The sequence below is a fragment of the Nylanderia fulva genome, unplaced genomic scaffold (assembly GCF_048542155.1).
Source record: "Nylanderia fulva isolate GAGA-0341 unplaced genomic scaffold, ASM4854215v1 Scaffold3, whole genome shotgun sequence".
In the NCBI taxonomy this organism is placed as follows: domain Eukaryota; kingdom Metazoa; phylum Arthropoda; class Insecta; order Hymenoptera; family Formicidae; genus Nylanderia; species Nylanderia fulva.
The window spans coordinates 618,458-637,451 of record NW_028190368.1 but is presented as its reverse complement, the minus strand read 5'-3'; the positions used below and the strand labels follow the sequence as shown (position 1 = coordinate 637,451).

General features: G+C 31.8%; 5 protein-coding genes across 6 annotated transcripts; 2 read left to right on the top strand and 3 right to left on the bottom strand.

Annotated features, from left to right (window-relative positions):
- The first annotated feature begins 206 nt into the window (after positions 1–206).
- bys (Bystin) lies at positions 207–2,112 on the top strand. The gene is made up of 3 exons (XM_029302369.2): positions 207–512; positions 747–1,675; positions 1,755–2,112. Exons 1-3 carry the CDS (start codon positions 369–371, stop codon positions 1,999–2,001), a joined length of 1,320 nt encoding a protein of 439 aa, XP_029158202.1. The 5' UTR covers positions 207–368; the 3' UTR covers positions 2,002–2,112.
- LOC114937714 (uncharacterized) lies at positions 1,751–6,668 on the bottom strand. Its single transcript, XM_029311332.2, is given in 7 exon segments — positions 1,751–3,786; positions 3,788–4,239; positions 4,323–4,524; positions 4,621–4,848; positions 4,950–5,086; positions 5,295–5,565; positions 5,684–6,668. Coding segments are annotated over 7 exon segments (2,937 nt in total). The 5' UTR covers positions 6,167–6,668; the 3' UTR covers positions 1,751–2,622.
- Positions 6,669–7,776: 1,108 nt separating this feature from the next.
- On the bottom strand, positions 7,777–12,605 carry HDAC1 (histone deacetylase 1). Its single transcript, XM_029310934.2, has 9 exons — positions 12,421–12,605; positions 11,360–11,472; positions 11,121–11,238; positions 10,670–11,043; positions 10,431–10,578; positions 10,071–10,356; positions 9,760–9,988; positions 9,572–9,662; positions 7,777–9,484 (listed from the first exon to the last, which is right to left on the bottom strand). The coding sequence occupies exons 1-9, from the start codon at positions 12,482–12,484 to the stop codon at positions 9,414–9,416; spliced, it is 1,494 nt and encodes a 497-aa protein (XP_029166767.1). The 5' UTR covers positions 12,485–12,605; the 3' UTR covers positions 7,777–9,413.
- Positions 12,606–12,750: 145 nt separating this feature from the next.
- On the top strand, positions 12,751–14,529 carry mRF1 (mitochondrial translation release factor 1). The gene is made up of 2 exons (XM_029311236.2): positions 12,751–13,441; positions 13,524–14,529. The coding sequence occupies exons 1-2, from the start codon at positions 13,123–13,125 to the stop codon at positions 14,423–14,425; spliced, it is 1,221 nt and encodes a 406-aa protein (XP_029167069.2). The 5' UTR covers positions 12,751–13,122; the 3' UTR covers positions 14,426–14,529.
- Positions 14,530–14,614: 85 nt separating this feature from the next.
- LOC114937573 (histone deacetylase HDAC1) lies at positions 14,615–18,358 on the bottom strand. 2 transcript variants are annotated; one of them, XM_085484298.1, is made up of 10 exons: positions 18,160–18,358; positions 17,100–17,212; positions 16,848–16,965; positions 16,404–16,777; positions 16,162–16,309; positions 15,796–16,081; positions 15,496–15,724; positions 15,256–15,361; positions 15,063–15,164; positions 14,615–14,975 (listed from the first exon to the last, which is right to left on the bottom strand). In XM_085484298.1, the coding sequence occupies exons 1-9, from the start codon at positions 18,197–18,199 to the stop codon at positions 15,094–15,096; spliced, it is 1,485 nt and encodes a 494-aa protein (XP_085340424.1). In that variant the 5' UTR covers positions 18,200–18,358; the 3' UTR covers positions 14,615–14,975; positions 15,063–15,093. The 2 variants fall into 2 exon arrangements, with proteins under 2 accessions (XP_085340424.1, XP_029166948.2); XM_029311115.2 differs by having other exon boundaries at positions 14,615–15,164.
- Positions 18,359–18,994: the final 636 nt, after the last annotated feature.

The following is an 18,994-nucleotide window of genomic DNA, read 5'->3' as shown; positions in this document are numbered from 1 at the left end:
GTTTCAGCAGTAAAAGCCAGAGCGATGGATCGTTGGTCCTTGTCTGACTCAGCTGTTCGGTTCTCAACTTGGTTCTTATTGTTAGCTGAATAGCTCGGACATGAACCATATCGCGGAATCGAAGCATTTACCGTGCTTTTTACCAAGCGTCACGACGTAGTTTATGTCCACTTTGTCAGGGGACGTGCTAGTACACGCGGCCGCTGAATCCCAGTGACCGTTTTCTCTTGTTTCTCTCTGATATTTACTTATCTATGCTGAATTATTTCAGTTTTCAATATGTAAACACGTGTTTTTCCAGACACTAAAATTCCCATTTTTTTTTTAAAGAGAAAAATTTATTCTGTGTTTGATAGTGTGCTAAAAAAATGGGTAAAGCCAAGAAAGTCAAATTTTCTAAAGGCGGAACCAAGGAGTCGAAAATAAGTTTGGCGGAACAAATAGAATTTGATAAAGCTGTGAAGCCTACAGTTAGGCAAAAGATTAGACGTCGGGCTGATGATGCAGAAGAAGTTAGTGTTCTCATATTTCGTATTATCTCATCTTGCTGTCAAATCAAAAATTAAAAAAGTATACATGTTTTGCTTTGCTTCAATTGTAATTAACACAATTATTATTCTTTCCTAGTACATGGCTCCTATTTTTACAAAATTCTCTTTTGTATTATCTTATCTTGCTGTCAAATAAAAAATATTTTTAAAAAATACATTTTCTGCTTAATTGTAATTAACATTATTTTTTCTCAGTATGTGGCTCCTACTCTGACAAAAAAGATCTTATCGCAAGCCAGACAACAGCAGTTGGAGATCGAAGAGGAAATTGGTCTGAGTAATCCTAAGAGTACTGAGAAGTCGATTGTGAAACTCGACACCGATTTCAGTGACTCCGAGGATCAATCCAGCGATAATGAAGAATCTGTGAAAGATGTATATTATTATGAGCTCTTAAAAACCAATGAGGATGATGAACGTGCTATACAGATTTTCATGTCCAAAGATCCGAAGCCCACAAGAACACTGGCCGATATAATAATGGAGAAATTTACGGAGAGGAAGACCGAAATCGAATCGCAATATTCTGATGCTGGGATTATTCAGCTGCAAGACTTGGACCCACGAGTAAAAGCAATGTATGAGGGCGTCAGAGACGTCCTAGCAAAATATCGTAGCGGCAAACTACCAAAGGCTTTTAAAATCGTGCCAAGCCTGAAGAACTGGGAGCAGATACTCTATATCACGGAACCATTAAAATGGTCTGCTGCTGCCATGTATCAAGCGACAAGAATATTTGCTTCAAACTTGAAGGACAAGATGGCCCAGAGATTCTATAATCTGGTTCTGTTACCACGTGTCAGAGATGATTTAGCAGAATACAAAAGACTAAATTTCCACTTATACCAGGCGTTAAGAAAAGCGTTATTCAAACCGGCCGGTTTCATGAAGGGAATCCTGCTGCCGCTCTTAGAATCTGGCACGTGCACCTTAAGAGAGAGCCTCATCATCGGATCTGTGATAGCAAAAAATTCTATACCAATTTTACACTCCTCGGCGGCTATACTGAAAATCGCAGAGATGGATTACACAGGTGCAAATAGCATTTTCCTCAGGATATTCTTGGATAAAAAATACGCGCTTCCATACAGAGTAGTGGATGGAGTTGTATTTCATTTTCTCAGGTAAGATATGACATAAGTCTGTTATATAAGCAGCAATATTATTATAGAAATTATATTTATATTAAATTTACTCCATCAGGTTTGAAAGAGACACCAGGGAGTTACCAGTGTTATGGCATCAAGCTCTCTTAACTTTTGTGCAACGATATAAAAGCGATATCAGTACAGAGCAAAAAGAAGCTCTATTAGGGCTACTGAGGAAACAGTCGCATCATTCAATCACTCCCGAAATCAGAAGAGAATTGCAACACGCGAAATGCAGAGATGTAGAAGTAACAGAACCCAAACCAGAACCAATGAATATTAACGATATTACTATTGTATAAATATTATTAAAAATTTTATATTAAAATATAGATTGGGATCTCTCTTCAAATTGAAATGTATTATCATGAAGAACTGTATAATACACATAAAGCGATATTCAAATAGTACAATTTCCAGTGTAAAAATATATTTTTATTTAATCTGATATATCGATTCCTTAATAAATTAATATTTGTATTATTTTTTACCATTTTTAAGTTCTAAGTAAGTTTATGATAATTTAAGACAAGACATCATACATAAAACAGTCATTTTAAACATAGCACTCTTACTACCACAGTATGAGTTACATCATTACAAATACGTCTTATTCTCAACACATATACACATGAGGTAAAAGTAGAGAAACTTCTAGTACACACTTTAAATTTGACAATAATTCAATGTTATATATAACATAAATAAATCATATGTAAAATTTTGTAATATCATATCAATATATGTATATATTAATATTTTGAAATATATTCATATTAATTATAAAATATATATACATATATATAATTAACATAAATATAATACAGCACTTAGAAAGTAACAAGAAATCTGCGATTTATAAATGAACTGTATAAAATTATGCTGTATGAATTCTATTATTTTCAAAATATCACTAAATATTGTTATATTTCTACATTATCTTTAGGATTCAAAACTTTCAAATCTTTCTGTTTTATATTTACATATTCTACATTAAAAGCGCCATCCATAGAAATCGTTTTTGTTATTCCTTGTTCAGACAGATAAACGTTCGTTTTAATCAGAGGAACTTCGGTTGTGCTCGATTTAATTATCTTTTTATCATGTTTTTTATCTTTATAATTTTTGGAATTTTCCTGTAATTTTGAGCAAGTTTCGCGATCCACGTCATCGACATTTTTAATAAGAGATTCGGATTTTTCAGTTAGCAAATTGCTGACTTTTGTGTCATTTACTTCCTCAACGACGTCTCTCTTTTCACGTTCATTATTCTCTAGAATATCTCTATGTACAACAGGACTTTCTTGTTCGCTTTTGTTTGATGAAGCAATTACTTTGTCTTGTTTTGATTGATTCATCATTTTTAATGCTACAGGTACAGAATATTTGTCATCGTGTTTTCCTTGCAATTTCTCCGACATGTTTACAATTCCATTTGTAAGAGACTCTCTCTTCTCTTCCTTTATTTGACGATTATCGTTCTCTTTAACAAGTACCTCTTCCACAATGGATTTTTGTAAAGCTCCTTTTGATAAGACATTTAAAATAGGACCCTTCATACTTTTCGAATCGTTAAACTCTATTCTTTCCATTTTTGTCTCGTCTTGTTTTTCTTTATGGAATGATTTCTCGGGTATTTCATTATCGATAATCATATTGTTGATAAGAGATTGCTCTTGTAAATTATCTGGTTTTTTCTGTAATATTTCTACATCTTTGTTGCGAGAAATTTCCTGAAAGGAATCCAAATTTTTCTTGCTACTTTCAGCTGCTATATTGATATTCTTGTCTTGAGATTGTTCTTCATTTATTTTTATCTCATTCCATTGCTTTTCTTCCACAACTATTTTATTATTTTTCTCTTCTATACTAATTTCCTTATTTTCAACATTTTCATCCTTTTTTCTCAAGTCGGTGTTGCTTCGCGGCAAAATATCCTCCTTGTTAAGCTTCTTTTCACTCTTCTTAAACATCTCATCCTTCGCCATTCTCTGCTTCTCCCTTTCGAATTCTTGCTTCTGTTCCTTGATATCTTTCAGAATTTTTTTCTGTTCCTGCATCATTTGACGTTGCTCTAATTTATGCTTTTTCCAACGTTTTTCTGAGTTGCTCGTGTCGTTCCGCAGCTATGGCATTAGCAACATCTCCATCAGCAGCCAATTCAGATTCCTCCTTCTTTATCGCATCCAAATTAATGAGATTATCATTCTTCTGCAAATCCACAGATCGTTCCTTTTCCTCGATTATCTTTATCTTCTCCTCCGCTTTTAAAGTAACGGATTCATCAATTTTAGCGATATTGGTATTTACAGCACCTTCCAATTGCACATTTACATTCTCGTTTAAGGTCTTAACTGTTTCAACTTCCATTTCCTTTATCTCTGGCACAAGAGTGTCTACTGCTGCTTTATCAGACTTTTCGACGTTCTGTTTTTCGGTCACAATCACACGTTCAACGGGAATGGGCGGTTCTTGTCGAACATCTTTCGCTTTTAAATCCGTTTTATCAAGGACATCAATGTTGGGTTTATTAATTGTGTCTGTAACAGAGTGTGAAATCAGAAAATAAAATAACAAGAGAGAGCGAGAAAGTAAGTAAACTTAAATTCGTATAATATTATACCTTTTGCTCTGGGAATGAGTTCCAAACTATTGGCAACATCAGGAATGATATGTAAATCGTCCTTAATTATGTTCAACGGTAGATTGATTTGACCGAGTGGCTTATTAGTCATAGCTAATTTTGCATTTGTAGATTCTTCCATTGCGTATAAATTGGCGTATGTACCGAGCACCATAATCCAAACACCAATAATTAAAATGCCCTATAGACAGTAAATACATATGTATATTATTCATATATAAAATGTAGGAAAAGTTTAAAAAAAAGAGACAAAAATTGCCAGTAAAATTCACTTTACCTGAGCTACTAGTCTTTCATTAGTATTTTTGCTGCTTATAGATATAAAGAGTACTGTTGGAAATATTAAGCAGATCATTACACCAATTGTAGATCCCACGATACCAAGGACAAATTCTATGTTTGGCACAAGAATACCGATTATCAGAGAAATGGTGACTATTGCGACAGTGAGAAATCGAAATCTCGATTCCGACAAATAATTGATAGACGGCTCGTGAGTATATACCTAATATAAATAATAATAAAACGTATTAAGAAATCAGAGCAACAACGCTTACACTTTTACTTATGCCTTTAAAGATTTTTTTTCGAAAAACATATACGTACCCGGCGAAATAAAAGAGAATTCAAGCTCGCACGACATGGAAAAATGACTAGAGGGAAACTGAATGCAACCGAAAATACGAATCCCAGTTTAATCAGTTCGGATGTTATGCTAGGCTCGAAACTCAGTAAAATATTTCCTGCAATATACAAAAAAATAATAAGAGTAACAATAGAAATTGAGAATAGTGGAATAATAATGTGATCAACATTCATTCAGGTGGAAACAAGCTAATAAATTTGATTTATTAGCTCATCTCCTATCTGAACTCGTATTTATATATCAAAGTCTTTTTGTTTTATCATCCTTTATTATAGGATACATGTATAGCAGTTTTGTCAAATTACCTGTGAACGATTGAGTACAAAAAGCAATGTAACCAAACAAGCCAACGCACATGTATACAAGAGTACATATATTTAATGCTCCTCGTACAACGTCGTTCATTTTCTCTAGAGATACATTTGGAATGGTTTCATATATTTCAAACAGTTGAGTTTGACAGAAGAGAGCCATAGAGAATATCGGTAGGCACTGAAGAATACCAGCTGGTCTCCAATAGTTGACACTGTTCCACCAATCTCCCGCAAAAATATGTAGGGTAGATTCACCCACTATCTGTCAATAAAAAAAAGGAAGAGATATAGTTTGTTCCAACTAACACTAATATATTTCATATTCAATATTTTTATGTGAACACTGTGTGTGCAAACTGTATACACAAGTTATACTATACCTTTAATACAAGACAAAGATAGAAGACAATAGTAGCTGTGCAAATGCTAGACAAACTATCGATATTTCGCAACAGCCCAAGGGGTAAAACTATTAAGACTCCAGTGACGATTAGCAGACTGGTGCGAATTTCCCCTGGCGTCTTTTCCATCATCTTGCCGATTATCTGTGGTCCCAGATCACCGACGACGACGAAGTAGGCGATGCACGTGCCCAGCATAAAACCAATAATTAGAAGCTCCGCAAGAAACTTTCCCATGTGACCAAACGTATGAAAGGCGAGTAGTTCGAAGTTGCGTCTCCTTGATATTACGGCCGATTTGATGAGAAAGTGACACGCCAGTCGTGACAGGACGCTGCACAGAAGTAGCACCAGGACGGCCAAGACGATGCCACATTGCTTGAAGCAGAAAGGCATCGCCAGGACGCTCACGCCTATAATGCTGTTGGCGAGTGTCATCACATGCGACATTTGGGAAATCATTCACGAAATCGATTATCCAAGTCTGAAATTAAAAACTCTCCTGTTAAAGTTCCTTCGAGTCACACACATCCCTTTGCGATCAGCTGTTAAAGCTGTCAAAGTTGTTGTTCGTCTCGTGCGATAAATTAATCTTCCTAGAAGAAATGTTTGCGTTGCGCTACTCTTCTCACAAAATATCTTGCATGAAAAAAACCAACTTCACGTACGGATAATCGCGGCATAAAATTAGAGAAATGTTATTCTCGTGTGAAACAAAAAGGTTAGAACCGTCGAGTCGCCGATGACGGGAAATCGTGCTCTTGCACGACTAGCATTCATTAAAATTTTTATCATCCTTCAATCAGTTACATTTTGTGCATCACGTTTTTGCGATAACGTAAGTAATTTGTAAACGTTACATCGGCGACGAGGAGCCGTCAAGACGTCAGCCGGTTTTTCCAAACTGTCCATCTTGAATTTCGATATCGAAGACATTTGAAGAATTGAAACGAGATATACTTAACGCGCGTGTAAGACAAAATTTGCTTTCTTTCTTTCTTCTGCTACTAAATATTATCTTATTTTTAATAATTTCAGCTGCAAAGGACAAACTTATATAATATATACAGTAGTCCTCTCTTATGTATAAAATTATAATTAATTTATATATATTAAATTATAATTATATTAAATAACTATATCATAAAAGTTTTTATTATATATTTTTATATATATTTTTATATATATATTAAAAGTTTTTTATATATTTCATATAAATTAATTATTCAATATAATTAAAAATAATTTATTTATATTAAATATATATTAATTAATTATAATTAATTATGTAAATATAATTTGATTAATTTTGATAAAAAATTGTTTGGGCTAAATTTTCTCGCATATACGGAAAACGTGGTATCAATAAAATATCTGTGAATAAAAAATGTTTTATTGATTATATGCACAAAAAATTTGCTAAATGTTTCAAACTTTGTTTTCTTCGGTCATTTTGCTATATATATATATATATATATTTTTTATTTATTTTTTTTGTATAAATATATAGATATTAATTATAACACACAAAATGTATGTATATGTAAGATTAATTTTTACATAAGAAATTCTTATAATTCTATCTAATTTTTGTCCTTGTTATTCAGTATTTAAGAATTTTCCGCTTCTAATTCCACTTAAAGAAGAAATAATTAAAATAAAAGACTATTGTACACATTTACGATATGTAAACATTTTTTACTTATAATTCTCTCCTTTAAGTGATTATTAAAACTAAGCATTTTCAAATTTTTCAGATTTTACAAGATTTTTCTGGATTTGTAAAAAAAAGTAAAAACTTCATAAAACTACACATATAAAGATATTTTTTAAAATTTTTTATTATAAATATTCAAAAACGACCATTTATATGTGTACTTTTTACGCGTGAACATAAATATGTACGTATATATTACTAGTAATATATATAATATATACCTAGTGTAATATATATATACATATATATACTTTATCTAGATCTCGAATCTACTTATACAAGATGTGTACTTACATCACTTTTTATTTATTTTTTTTTGTGTGCGTAGTGTCAATTATTACGAATTATGGATGTGTAAAATCAATGATCATCCGATCATTTAATCGAGTATTTGAAAGCATATCGTTATAAAAGAGTGAATTTATATACATAAAACTGTCGACTCACAATTTTTGTCTTCACATAAAAAGCTTGTGAAAATAACTGTGGGAATGTATAGTCTGAGGACAGAATTTGCAACAAAAATATTGCTTATTGCATAAAGATTGTGAATGCAGGCTCGACTTTTGTTCAAAGCGATATAACATGACATCTAGTTTTTGTTGCAAAAATCGATCCAGACACCACAAATAATTTTTTTATCTCTTAAATTAATGTCTTATTTGATATATATATATATTTAAGATTCTACAGCTATGCTCGAAATGGATATTATATATATCCATTCCTCAATTGTTTATTACTCGCACTTTCTTCCACCTTGTTTTGTCTCTCAAATATTACTCAAAAATATCAACGAAATATTCAATTTCTTTTTCTTTTAGAAAAAGTGAAATTCCTCTAGTTTATTAAGATTTTTGAAAATTGACACTTATGATAGTATAAAAAAATTGAGATTTTTAGTTTTTTCTCAAAGCATGTTAAAAAAGATGTTAAAGATATTCAATTACAATTCGCCAGATGAACTAGAGGAGTGATCAATGAAATATAGTTATTCACATGTTTTTTTTTAGTAATGTAAGATAAAATACATTTTACATTTTCAAAAAGAAACATTATTAGCATTTCAATATCGTTATTGCATGCAAAGATATTTGCTTTAGGGTTAATTTCTGCATTTATATACACAGGAATAGAAAGCAAATTCATTCGACCCATTTCAAAGGGGCAATCAATTAAGATCGATTAATCTAAGTGCTGTTCTTCTATAGTGCATAAATTGCAATTGGTCTTCATCAAACAAATTAATCAATCGCAAATAATTAATAAGACGTATTTTATGCCGAGCACGTGAACAAAATACACGCGGTCGGTGTGTATGTGTGCATTTATTTCAAATTTGATTGCAGCATTGAGACGAGAAAATCTCTAATGTCTTGAACCGGTTATGTCTAATGTCTTAAACCAGTCGTCAATATTTTACGATCTGAATTTAAAATCTGTAAAATTGATGTGTACTTATAAAATTAAAATAAATGTCTGCAAATGGATTCATGGACAAAAATTGATTGATTTATACTATATTTTAACTAATATGTTGTAAACAAATATGTATAAAAAAAATTGTGGTCAGATTATAAAATTCTGACGAATCGATTGAGACACCACTATTACGCGCTAGCGTGGATATTTTAATCATTTTTGTGCGGTATTTTCTATCATCTTTCATTAAAGACCGTTCAAAAATATGCTTCAAAATTTTTAATAATTTACTATCTCGTTCTACACTACACGCTCATACGTGTCAATCTCAATAGAATTACCACGAATAGAGAAAAGATGGTATCTGATACTTCTAAAAGTCTAAACATTTTCGAGAATTTTGATAAATTTCAGAAATAAGGTTTTTGAATTATAGAACGAGATAAAAGAGTAGCTATGAATGACATCTATGTGTCACATGCTGCCATTATTTGAGTTACTTAAACTTATCTGTACTTAATTTAAATAAGAATTTCTCCATCTTTTCAAATGCTCCGGGGCAATCATCTATCAGGGATTCGCTCCGCCGTCTTTCTTAGCCTCCTCATTCGTAGAATTCGTTTTTTCGTCTTTTTCATTTTCTAAATAAAAAATGTTTTAAATTTTATTAATATTTTTTTTTCTTATTTTAATTTGCGAAAATGAAAACAATATTCATGTATAGCTACCTTTTGGCTCTGATTTTATGTCTTCTTCTTTCTTTATATCAGTATCCATTGCTTCCTGACCCTTTTCCAAACGCGGTCGCTTTCTAGATCCCTTTAATAATAATAAAAAAAAAGATGTAAAAATATTTGTATACTTCATTGTTTTGAACTAATCGTATATAACATTACATTGCACATAAAACTCATACCTTATATGATCTATTGTCTCTTCGTGCACCTTCTCCTTCATCTTCGCTGTCGCTGTACTCATTTTCATGTGCAATTCTCTTGTCCAAGTCGCGTTGTGGCAATCGGTCCTCTGGATTCACCTTTTCTTCAGCTTCCGAATCTTCAATAACAGCACCATCCTCTGGAATTGCCTGAACTTGTACACCAGGTGCATGAGGTAACATTCTTAAATTCTCAAACAACCTTGTTCTAGAATTAAAAATACAGTTTTGAAATTAATTTGCTTACAATATAAAAATCAAGACATGTATAGAATTGCAAAATTGCTCACTTTATTTTCTCGAGATATTCAGGAGTGTTTTGGTTTGCCATATTTGAAGGACTAATATGCAGTTTAAAGTCAGGACCAAAATACTCAAAGTAATCATTATATGGAAGTTCATTTGCGATTTCAGATCCCAGAGCTACAGATGTCTCATATGTCCAACATCTGGACACATTCCTGATTGTATAACCACCACCTCCCACCATTAAGAATGGTAAATTATACTTTTTCACGAATTCCACACATTTACCATGACCTCTCACAGTCAAGTTAAAACATCCCAGTCGATCGCCTACATTAAACAATATTTATGTTTTAAAGCTCTGTACATTTATTATGATAATAATTCCTTTTAAAAAATTTTACCTGTTAATGAATCAGCACCACATTGCAAAACGACAGCAGAAGGTTGAAAAGTTTCCATTACTTTTGAAATAATGGGAACAAATATTGACTCGTAGCTTTCATCATCCATTCCATCTCTCAAAGGTATATTAACAGCATAGTACTTTCCCTGTTAATAATAAAAGAAGAAATCATTTATAACTAATAATTATGCTGTAATTAGAAATATAAAAAGTAATAAAATGTTTTGACAAATTTACCTTCCCTGCTCCAATATCACGAAGATCTCCAGTTCCAGGGAAATATTCGCCATATTTATGAAATGAAACAGTCATTACTCTATCAGTTGTATAAAAAGCTTCCTCTACACCATCTCCATGATGAACATCGATGTCAATATACAAAACTCTCTGATGATATTTTAGCAGTTCCAAAATTCCGAGTACAATGTCGTTTACATAACAGAAACCTGACGCTTCGCTCTTTTTCGCGTGATGCAAGCCACCGCCCCAATTGATACAGATTTCTGAAGCTTGTTTGTTGAGTTTCACAGCGGCAGCTACAGACCCACCAGCCGATAATTGACAAAACTCGTACAAACCATCAAAAACAGGGCAATCTTCTCCTACATTAACTATTGCAAAAAAAAAATAAATATTAAAAAATGTTCTTAATTTTAATACTATAACTTATCCAATGATAATATCTTACATCGTTGCATCTGTTTGTTATATTCAGACATGTTGTCTGGTCTTATGGATCTCAGAAATCTGATGTACTCATCACTATGGAATTTTGTCATTTCATCTGCTGTAGCCTTATGAGGCCGCTAGATGGTAATAAAGTAAAATTATATTATAATATTTTGTTAAACATTCAATGAGATATAATAAAATTTTGACAAGACTATTTGTTGCATAAATAAAATATGGATTTTTAAAAATTCTTACATATATTTCCATCTTTCTATAAAGACCATAATTCAGGAGTAGATTATGCGTCATCCTTATACGATGTGGCTTCATAGGATGTCCTTGGCCATAATAATAATTTCCGATATCACCTAATTGAAGAGACACAGCATAAATAAACTAACGCAGCGTTTAAAATATGTAAAAATATAGCTATCATTGAGCAATGCATTGAATTGACAAACTACGGTGCGCTGGAGTGCATTTGAGAATCTGTCACAGTTACTCCAGAAAAACTGTATTAACATTAACAATATTCGTCAAAGTGTGCATTTTCGCGTAAAATATTTTCAGCAACTATTAATTATATACGAAAAATGACCTAATATACTTTATATTAGTCAATAATCTCATAAAATCTTGTAATATTCTTAATTACTTAACCTATAGTTATCTCAATCTCAAACCCAATTTTTCATTCCTATGACAGAATATTCATTCCTATGACATAATTTTATAACAAAAAAAATTTTGTTTTAAATGTAATGTACATAATCATTGCTACATATGGGGATATATATTTGAAAATCCACTTGTGAATGTCCAAATAATACTGCACGTTTTAGTTATTATATGAAGCGTGTAGAGGGTCGAAATTACACAATAATCAATTACAGTCTTGAAGAAACAAAGATAGATTATAAGTAATTAAGCAAGCAAGCGACATGGACTCGATAATGAGCAAAAATTCTCGAGTATATAAATTTATATAGTGGCTACGCATACATATAGGTATGGCCGACGCTTTTGCTTCGCTACGGTCGCGCGACGAAGTAGCTGAGAATCTCTCGGCTTAACGTCGTGAAAATCGTATTATCCATCAGAAAAGGCATGCAGATTTTGGTGTTTCACGGATCAACAATCGCGTCTCGGTGTTTCTATCCTCGGCGAGTCGTGGATAAACGGATGGAACGGTCGGATGCCGAGCTAGATCGTTCGAAGTACACGCGGTAAACGCGAATGGCATAAACACGTTTAACCAGCCTTTCTCTCGTACGTGTACGATGCGTTTCCGTGGATATTTTTCTGTGGTAACTTACTGTCGTAATAGTAGCAGACCCGTTTCTTGCTGTGCGGCTGCAACGACATTTTTACAGGATCCATTTGGATTAAATCGACTAAACACTGTGTGCGGAATTAAACCAGGACCGCGGAGTTGATAGCCGCTCGCACGAACAGGACACAGCGTCATTAACCGACCGTACGCGCATGCGCCCTGAACTTGTACGCGAGTTGCAAGCTTGTCGCGAAGGGAGCGCTGTAAAATGATGCTATTTCGACCATAGATTGTATCCTCGAAGAACGGAAACCTCTAATAGAGAATATATGCACCAATAGACAAAAAATAGAAAATGTCCACTAATAGCGCTCCGGGAATTTAGCCGATCAACTTCGACTTTTAAAATTTTTTTTTAATCGTTTGTTGACGATTGTTGGCCTAATTACAACGTTTGTTGGTTCTTAATTTTTTTTTTTAATTAAAAAACAAAAATTAGCGTTATGTTAGCCGGAAAAATCTCAATTTTAATTAAAAAATGATCTAATCTAATAACTAACCTTGTGTTTAACCAATAGGAATGAAAAAATCTTTACTCTTTTTGTCCTGATTGGTCTATGAAACGTTTCTGGAAACATCCTTGACTGCTAATAGCAGACTACAAAAGTTGTCAAATGATTTTCGGCGGCTGGATATGTAGCCGAAATTTTTATATTTGTATGATTAGATGACATAAACTTGCAGGATGTCCCTGCTAATTCGAAGATGTGGACTCGATAATTATTGGCGATATATGAAACTTTTAAATCTCACAAAGATTCGTGAATTACATGTCTCGTCATTAATTAACCTGAAATCTGTGAGAAACTTGTGCAATTCGCACGTGAATCCAAACATTTTGAACGATAAAATTAAAAGATGCTTAGATTATGTTACGAATGAATATAAGAACAAATCCTGGAAGAATAATAAATTCTTCGAATTTATCAGTTTAAATACTTTTGATGGCTTGTTGAACCAAAGAATGCATCTTTTAGAAAATCTTCAGAGTTTGCAGGATCTAGGTGAATAGAGAATTCGCTTATTCAAATGATATTGTTTTATTTCATCTATTGTAGATAATGAGATAAATTTCTTTTTTCACAGCAAAACAGGATATAGAGATGAAAAAGTTAGCGGAAGAGGAAGAAATATTGTACAAGGAACAGTTGAGCAAACTCGATGAGAGATTATTAAACAATATATTGATCAACATATGTAAGGAATCTTACGATAGTATCATCGTCGAGATAACAGCTGGTGTTGGTGGTCAGGAAGCAATGTTATTTGTTAGAAATCTGCATGATATGTATTTGGGTTACGCCAAGTACTTAGGCTTAACTTATGAAATGATCAATATGGAGACAAATGATAACGATGGCATCAGACATGTCAGTGTTATGATGTCTGGTGATCAAACCCAGAAATTCCAATACGAGGGCGGTGTACATCGTGTACAGAGGATACCAGCCACAGAAAAATTAGGCAGAGTACACACTAGTACCGCTTCGGTGGCGATTTTACCAGCACCGTCAGCAGTACAAATCACAATTAATGAAAAGGATCTAAGGATAGAAACAAAAAGAGCGTCTGGTGCAGGCGGTCAGCATGTGAACACTACGGATTCCGCGGTGAGAATCACCCATTTGCCGAGTGGGCTGTTTGTAGCATGTCAAGTGCATAGATCGCAAATCAAGAACAGGGAGATGGCAATGACTAAACTGAGGAGTCTGTTGTATGAGCAACAATTAAACAAACAGACATCGTTTATAAGTGAGTTGCGACAGAAACAGATGGGAATGAAATTTAGAAACGAGAAGATCAGAACATATAACTACAATCAGGATCGCGTGACCGATCATAGACTACAAAATGGAACTGTCTACAACTTACCAGAGTTTATGCAAGGTGGAGTAGCACTGGAAAAGTTAGAGGAAAGATTGCATAAGGATATACAGATGAAAACTTTGTTGGAAGTAATTAATAAGTTGGAGACACAATTAAAGTGATAACAATGTTCTCTTGAATTTTGATTAAAAGTCTTTGTTTTATATATAGGCAAATCATTGTATATAGCACGTTGTAATAAAATCTATATAATGGAAAAAACACATTTTTTGATCTTGTAGTCAAAAATATTTTCTTTCCTAACAGTTTCCTAGCATTATTTCAATGATTTATTCAATAAATGCATAAGATTTTTTATTTATTTACTTTTTTATTATCTTTATGTAAGAATCATTTTTATATCAATTGTGTTTTTAAAGACACATCTTTGCATAAATACAAAAAGTATAAATACAGTAATATACAAAATTTTCAAGATTATAATTTCATTCTATAGATTACATTGGTTTATTACGGATTATATATAATAACTTCTCTTTACTTTCTCTCTTACAGTTGTGAAGACATACATGTACATCAGTGACAAGAGTTACTTGTCGCTGAAATACATAGAATTCTTTTATACCTGTCTTCGTCAAAACTAAATAGACACATTGCACACATGATGCTACCCTCTGAAAATACTTCAGTATAGACAGCATGATTACGATCCTAATAAAAAATGCATCAATGTTCCTTCACTTACATTATTTAAGATTATATATATATATCTAATTTTTTTAATAAAGGTTTTTGTACTTTTACAAATGTGCTGATCCTGAATCATTTATCAGAGATTAGCCCCACTGTCTTTCTTTATTTCCTCATTATGGAGATTTGCTTTTTCGTCTTTATCATTTCCTAAATAAAAAACGTTTATATAATTATTATAGTTTTAATAACACAATATAATATATATATGTGAGCGTGTGTGTGTAATTTATAATAATACCTTTTGATTCCAATTTTACATCATCTTTTTTTATATTAATATTCATGATATGCATATTCACATCCTGGCTCTGGCCTTTTTCTAAACGAGGTCGCTTTTTAATTCCCTTTATTAAAAAAAAAAGAAATAAATAAGGTATAAGAATTCGCAATGTTATTCATCATGTCATATGTATAATATGAAAATTAATTAATTTATTATATACAAGATACTTTTAAAAAATTATTAAAGATTTTTTACTTTATATGATCTGTTATCTCTTCGTCCACCTTCTCCTTCATCTTCGCTGTCACTGTATTCATTTTCATGTTGTATCCTTTTGTCTAAATCATGTTGAGATAGTCTGTCATCAAGATTCATCTTTTCTTCCGGTTCAAAATCATCGACAATAGCACCATCCTCTGGAATTGCCTGAACTTGCACGCCAGGTGCATGTGGTAGCATTCTTAGGCTTTCAAATAATCTTGTCCTACAATTAAATATATAATTAATATTTATACACAAACTAATCAGAAATACTAACTTATAAATACGACTTACTTAATCTTCTCAAGATATTCGGGAGTATTTTGATTTGTCATATTTGAAGGACTAATGTGCAATTTAAAGTCAGGACCAAAGTATTCGAAATAATCGTTATATGGAAGTTCATTTGCGATTTCAGATCCCAGAGCTACAGATGTTTCATATGTCCAACATCTGGAGACATTTCTGATTGTGTAGCCCCCACCTCCTACCATCAAGAAGGGTAAATTATATTTTTTTACAAAATCTACACATTTACCATGACCTCTCACAGTCAAATTAAAACATCCCAATCGGTCACCTGCATAGATTAACATTTAAGTTAAAAGACATCTTTATAGTAATCATTTTATCATATCTTCTTATTTTAACAAATCTTACCAGTTAATGAGTCGGCACCACATTGCAAGACGACAGCAGAAGGTTGAAAAGTCTCCATTACTTTTGTAATAATGGGAACAAATATTGACTCGTAGCTTTCATCATCCATACCATCTCTCAAAGGTATATTAACTGCATAATACTTTCCCTGTTAATAATAAAAGAAGAAAAAATCATTTATAACTAATAATTATGCTGTAATTAGAAATATAAAAAGTAATAAAATGTTTTGACAAATTTACCTTCCCTGCTCCAATATCACGAAGATCTCCAGTTCCAGGGAAATATTCGCCATATTTATGAAATGAAACAGTCATTACTCTATCAGTTGTATAAAAAGCTTCCTCTACACCATCTCCATGATGAACATCGATGTCAATATACAAAACTCTCTGATGATATTTTAGCAGTTCCAAAATTCCGAGTACAATGTCGTTTACATAACAGAAACCTGACGCTTCGCTCTTTTTCGCGTGATGCAAGCCACCGCCCCAATTGATACAGATTTCTGAAGCTTGTTTGTTGAGTTTCACAGCAGCAGCTACAGACCCACCAGCCGATAATTGACAAAACTCGTACAAACCATCAAAAACAGGACAATCTTCTCCTACATTAACTGTAACAAAAAGAAAATATGAGAATGTGTTGATATTAATAACAAAATACTTTCAGCAAGAATGTCTTACATCTCTGCATTTGTTTGTTATATTCCGTCATGTTATCTGGACGTATTGATCTCAGAAATCGGATATAATCGTCGCTATGAAACTTTGTCATTTCTTCTTGCGTAGCTTTATGAGGCCGCTAGATAATAAAATATATGATAAAAATATTTATGTTTAACAATTAAATATATTATTAAATATATACAATTAAATATATTTGTAAGAAATTATGCTTTTTCATACAAATAAAAAATAATAATAAAATGTTCTTACATATATTTCCATCTTTCTATAAAGGCCATAATTTAAGAGTAGGTTGTGTGTCATCTTTATACGATGTGGTTTCATAGGATGTCCTTGGCCATAATAATAATTTCCAATATCACCTAGAGAAATAAAATAATACATGTTGCATGTTAATATATAAAGAAATTGACACAACATTTAAAAAGCACATAATGTAATGCATTAAAAGATGGGTGTTAACAGAAAACTATGGTACACTGGAGTATACTTGAGAATTTTTTGCAACTGTTTATAAAAACTATAAATTTTCATTGTTTGTGAACTATCGATTCACATAAAAAAATATTTTCAGAGAGCAAAATTATATCGAGAAGTAACACATCAGTCTGTTATTCAATCATTTCGTAAAATCAATAAAGTATATATATTTCTTATGATTAAATTTTCACTCATAATGATGAACTGAATTTTCTTTGCTATAAAATAATAGTTAATAAGAAATTATTTTAAATATAATTTTAAAATATAGTATTTAATTGTTTTAAAAATTTGAAAAAGTGTAAAATTGAAAATTTAGAAAATTGTAAAAATGTTTATATATATCACCTTCTTCTAGTACATCTCAATTTTCGATAAAATCGCTACTTTATATAAGATTTATTGGGGAAATTTAAAATTATATGATAATTATATATAATCATAGTCAATTGATGAATTATGATTATTAAGACGTGATAGTACAGAAATGAGGACTCGATAATGTAATAATAACGTGTATGTTAAAATCATGGCTGACACTACGGTCGCGCGAAGCAAAAAGCTAAAAATCTACCGGCTTAACTGTGAAAATCGTAATTATCGAACACAAAGATGCAAATTTTAGTATATACTGTATTAAATCATTGTCTTTTGTAACATTTATAAAGAGTGATAAAGCAAATTAATGAATCAATCAAATGTCAAGCTAAATCTAAGACATTATATGAAGAAGAGTACAAAAGAGCAAGCTATGTGAACATTTTATAACCAAATCCTCAAAGTATATTTTTTCATAGATTTTCTCTTCAATTTTCTCAATAATGCTTACTGTCATAATAGTAACAGACACGTTTCTTAGGCTGCTGCATGGCTCCCTTCACAAATTAAAATCAGTGAAACACGTTTGGTAAAATTAAACAGAGGAATCGTTACACCATGACTAAAAATTCCTTCTTGCAATTGCTTCAATTTGCACCCGAATGCACTCTCGAACGATTTTATCAGAAGGGAAGCACTCCCCCTCTCGAAGAGATTGGGGATTAGTTTTAGTGCGACATCTATTACGAAACTAATTTAATCACGTGATCTACATGACGATATAGAGAAAAGTTCGCGCTAAATTCAAATCTATTTACGTGCAAATATGCTTATTATGTGCTATATGATCACTTTGTTATACGTTCTAATTATACAATAATTTGCCATTTTAAATATATTTTAAAAATTTATTTATTCTAATTTATTATTCTTAAATTAAATCCTGAATAAAAGATAAAGATAAAGATAAAAGTTTATCATGGAACTATCATATCTACATCTAAAAAAAAGGCATTTGATTAGTCGAAAGTATTAAAGTTTATTATTCCTTTTAGAGAGATATAAGTATGTATGTATTCTTCCAGCATTTGTCAGAACGCAACTATATAATAATGTCCGCATCATTATTTTAAAAAAATATTTTATAATATGCAACTCTTTCCAATTTTTTATATAGTTTTTTGTATCTTACTTTTTTTGATAAAAAATGAGTATAATTTATGTATAATATAAATAATGAGTATAATATATCTAAATGATTCATTAAACAATTCATTACATATAGAACCGCGTACATTAATTGTTTGGATTTCAAAATAAAATAAATAGAGGAAGATGACAGAATA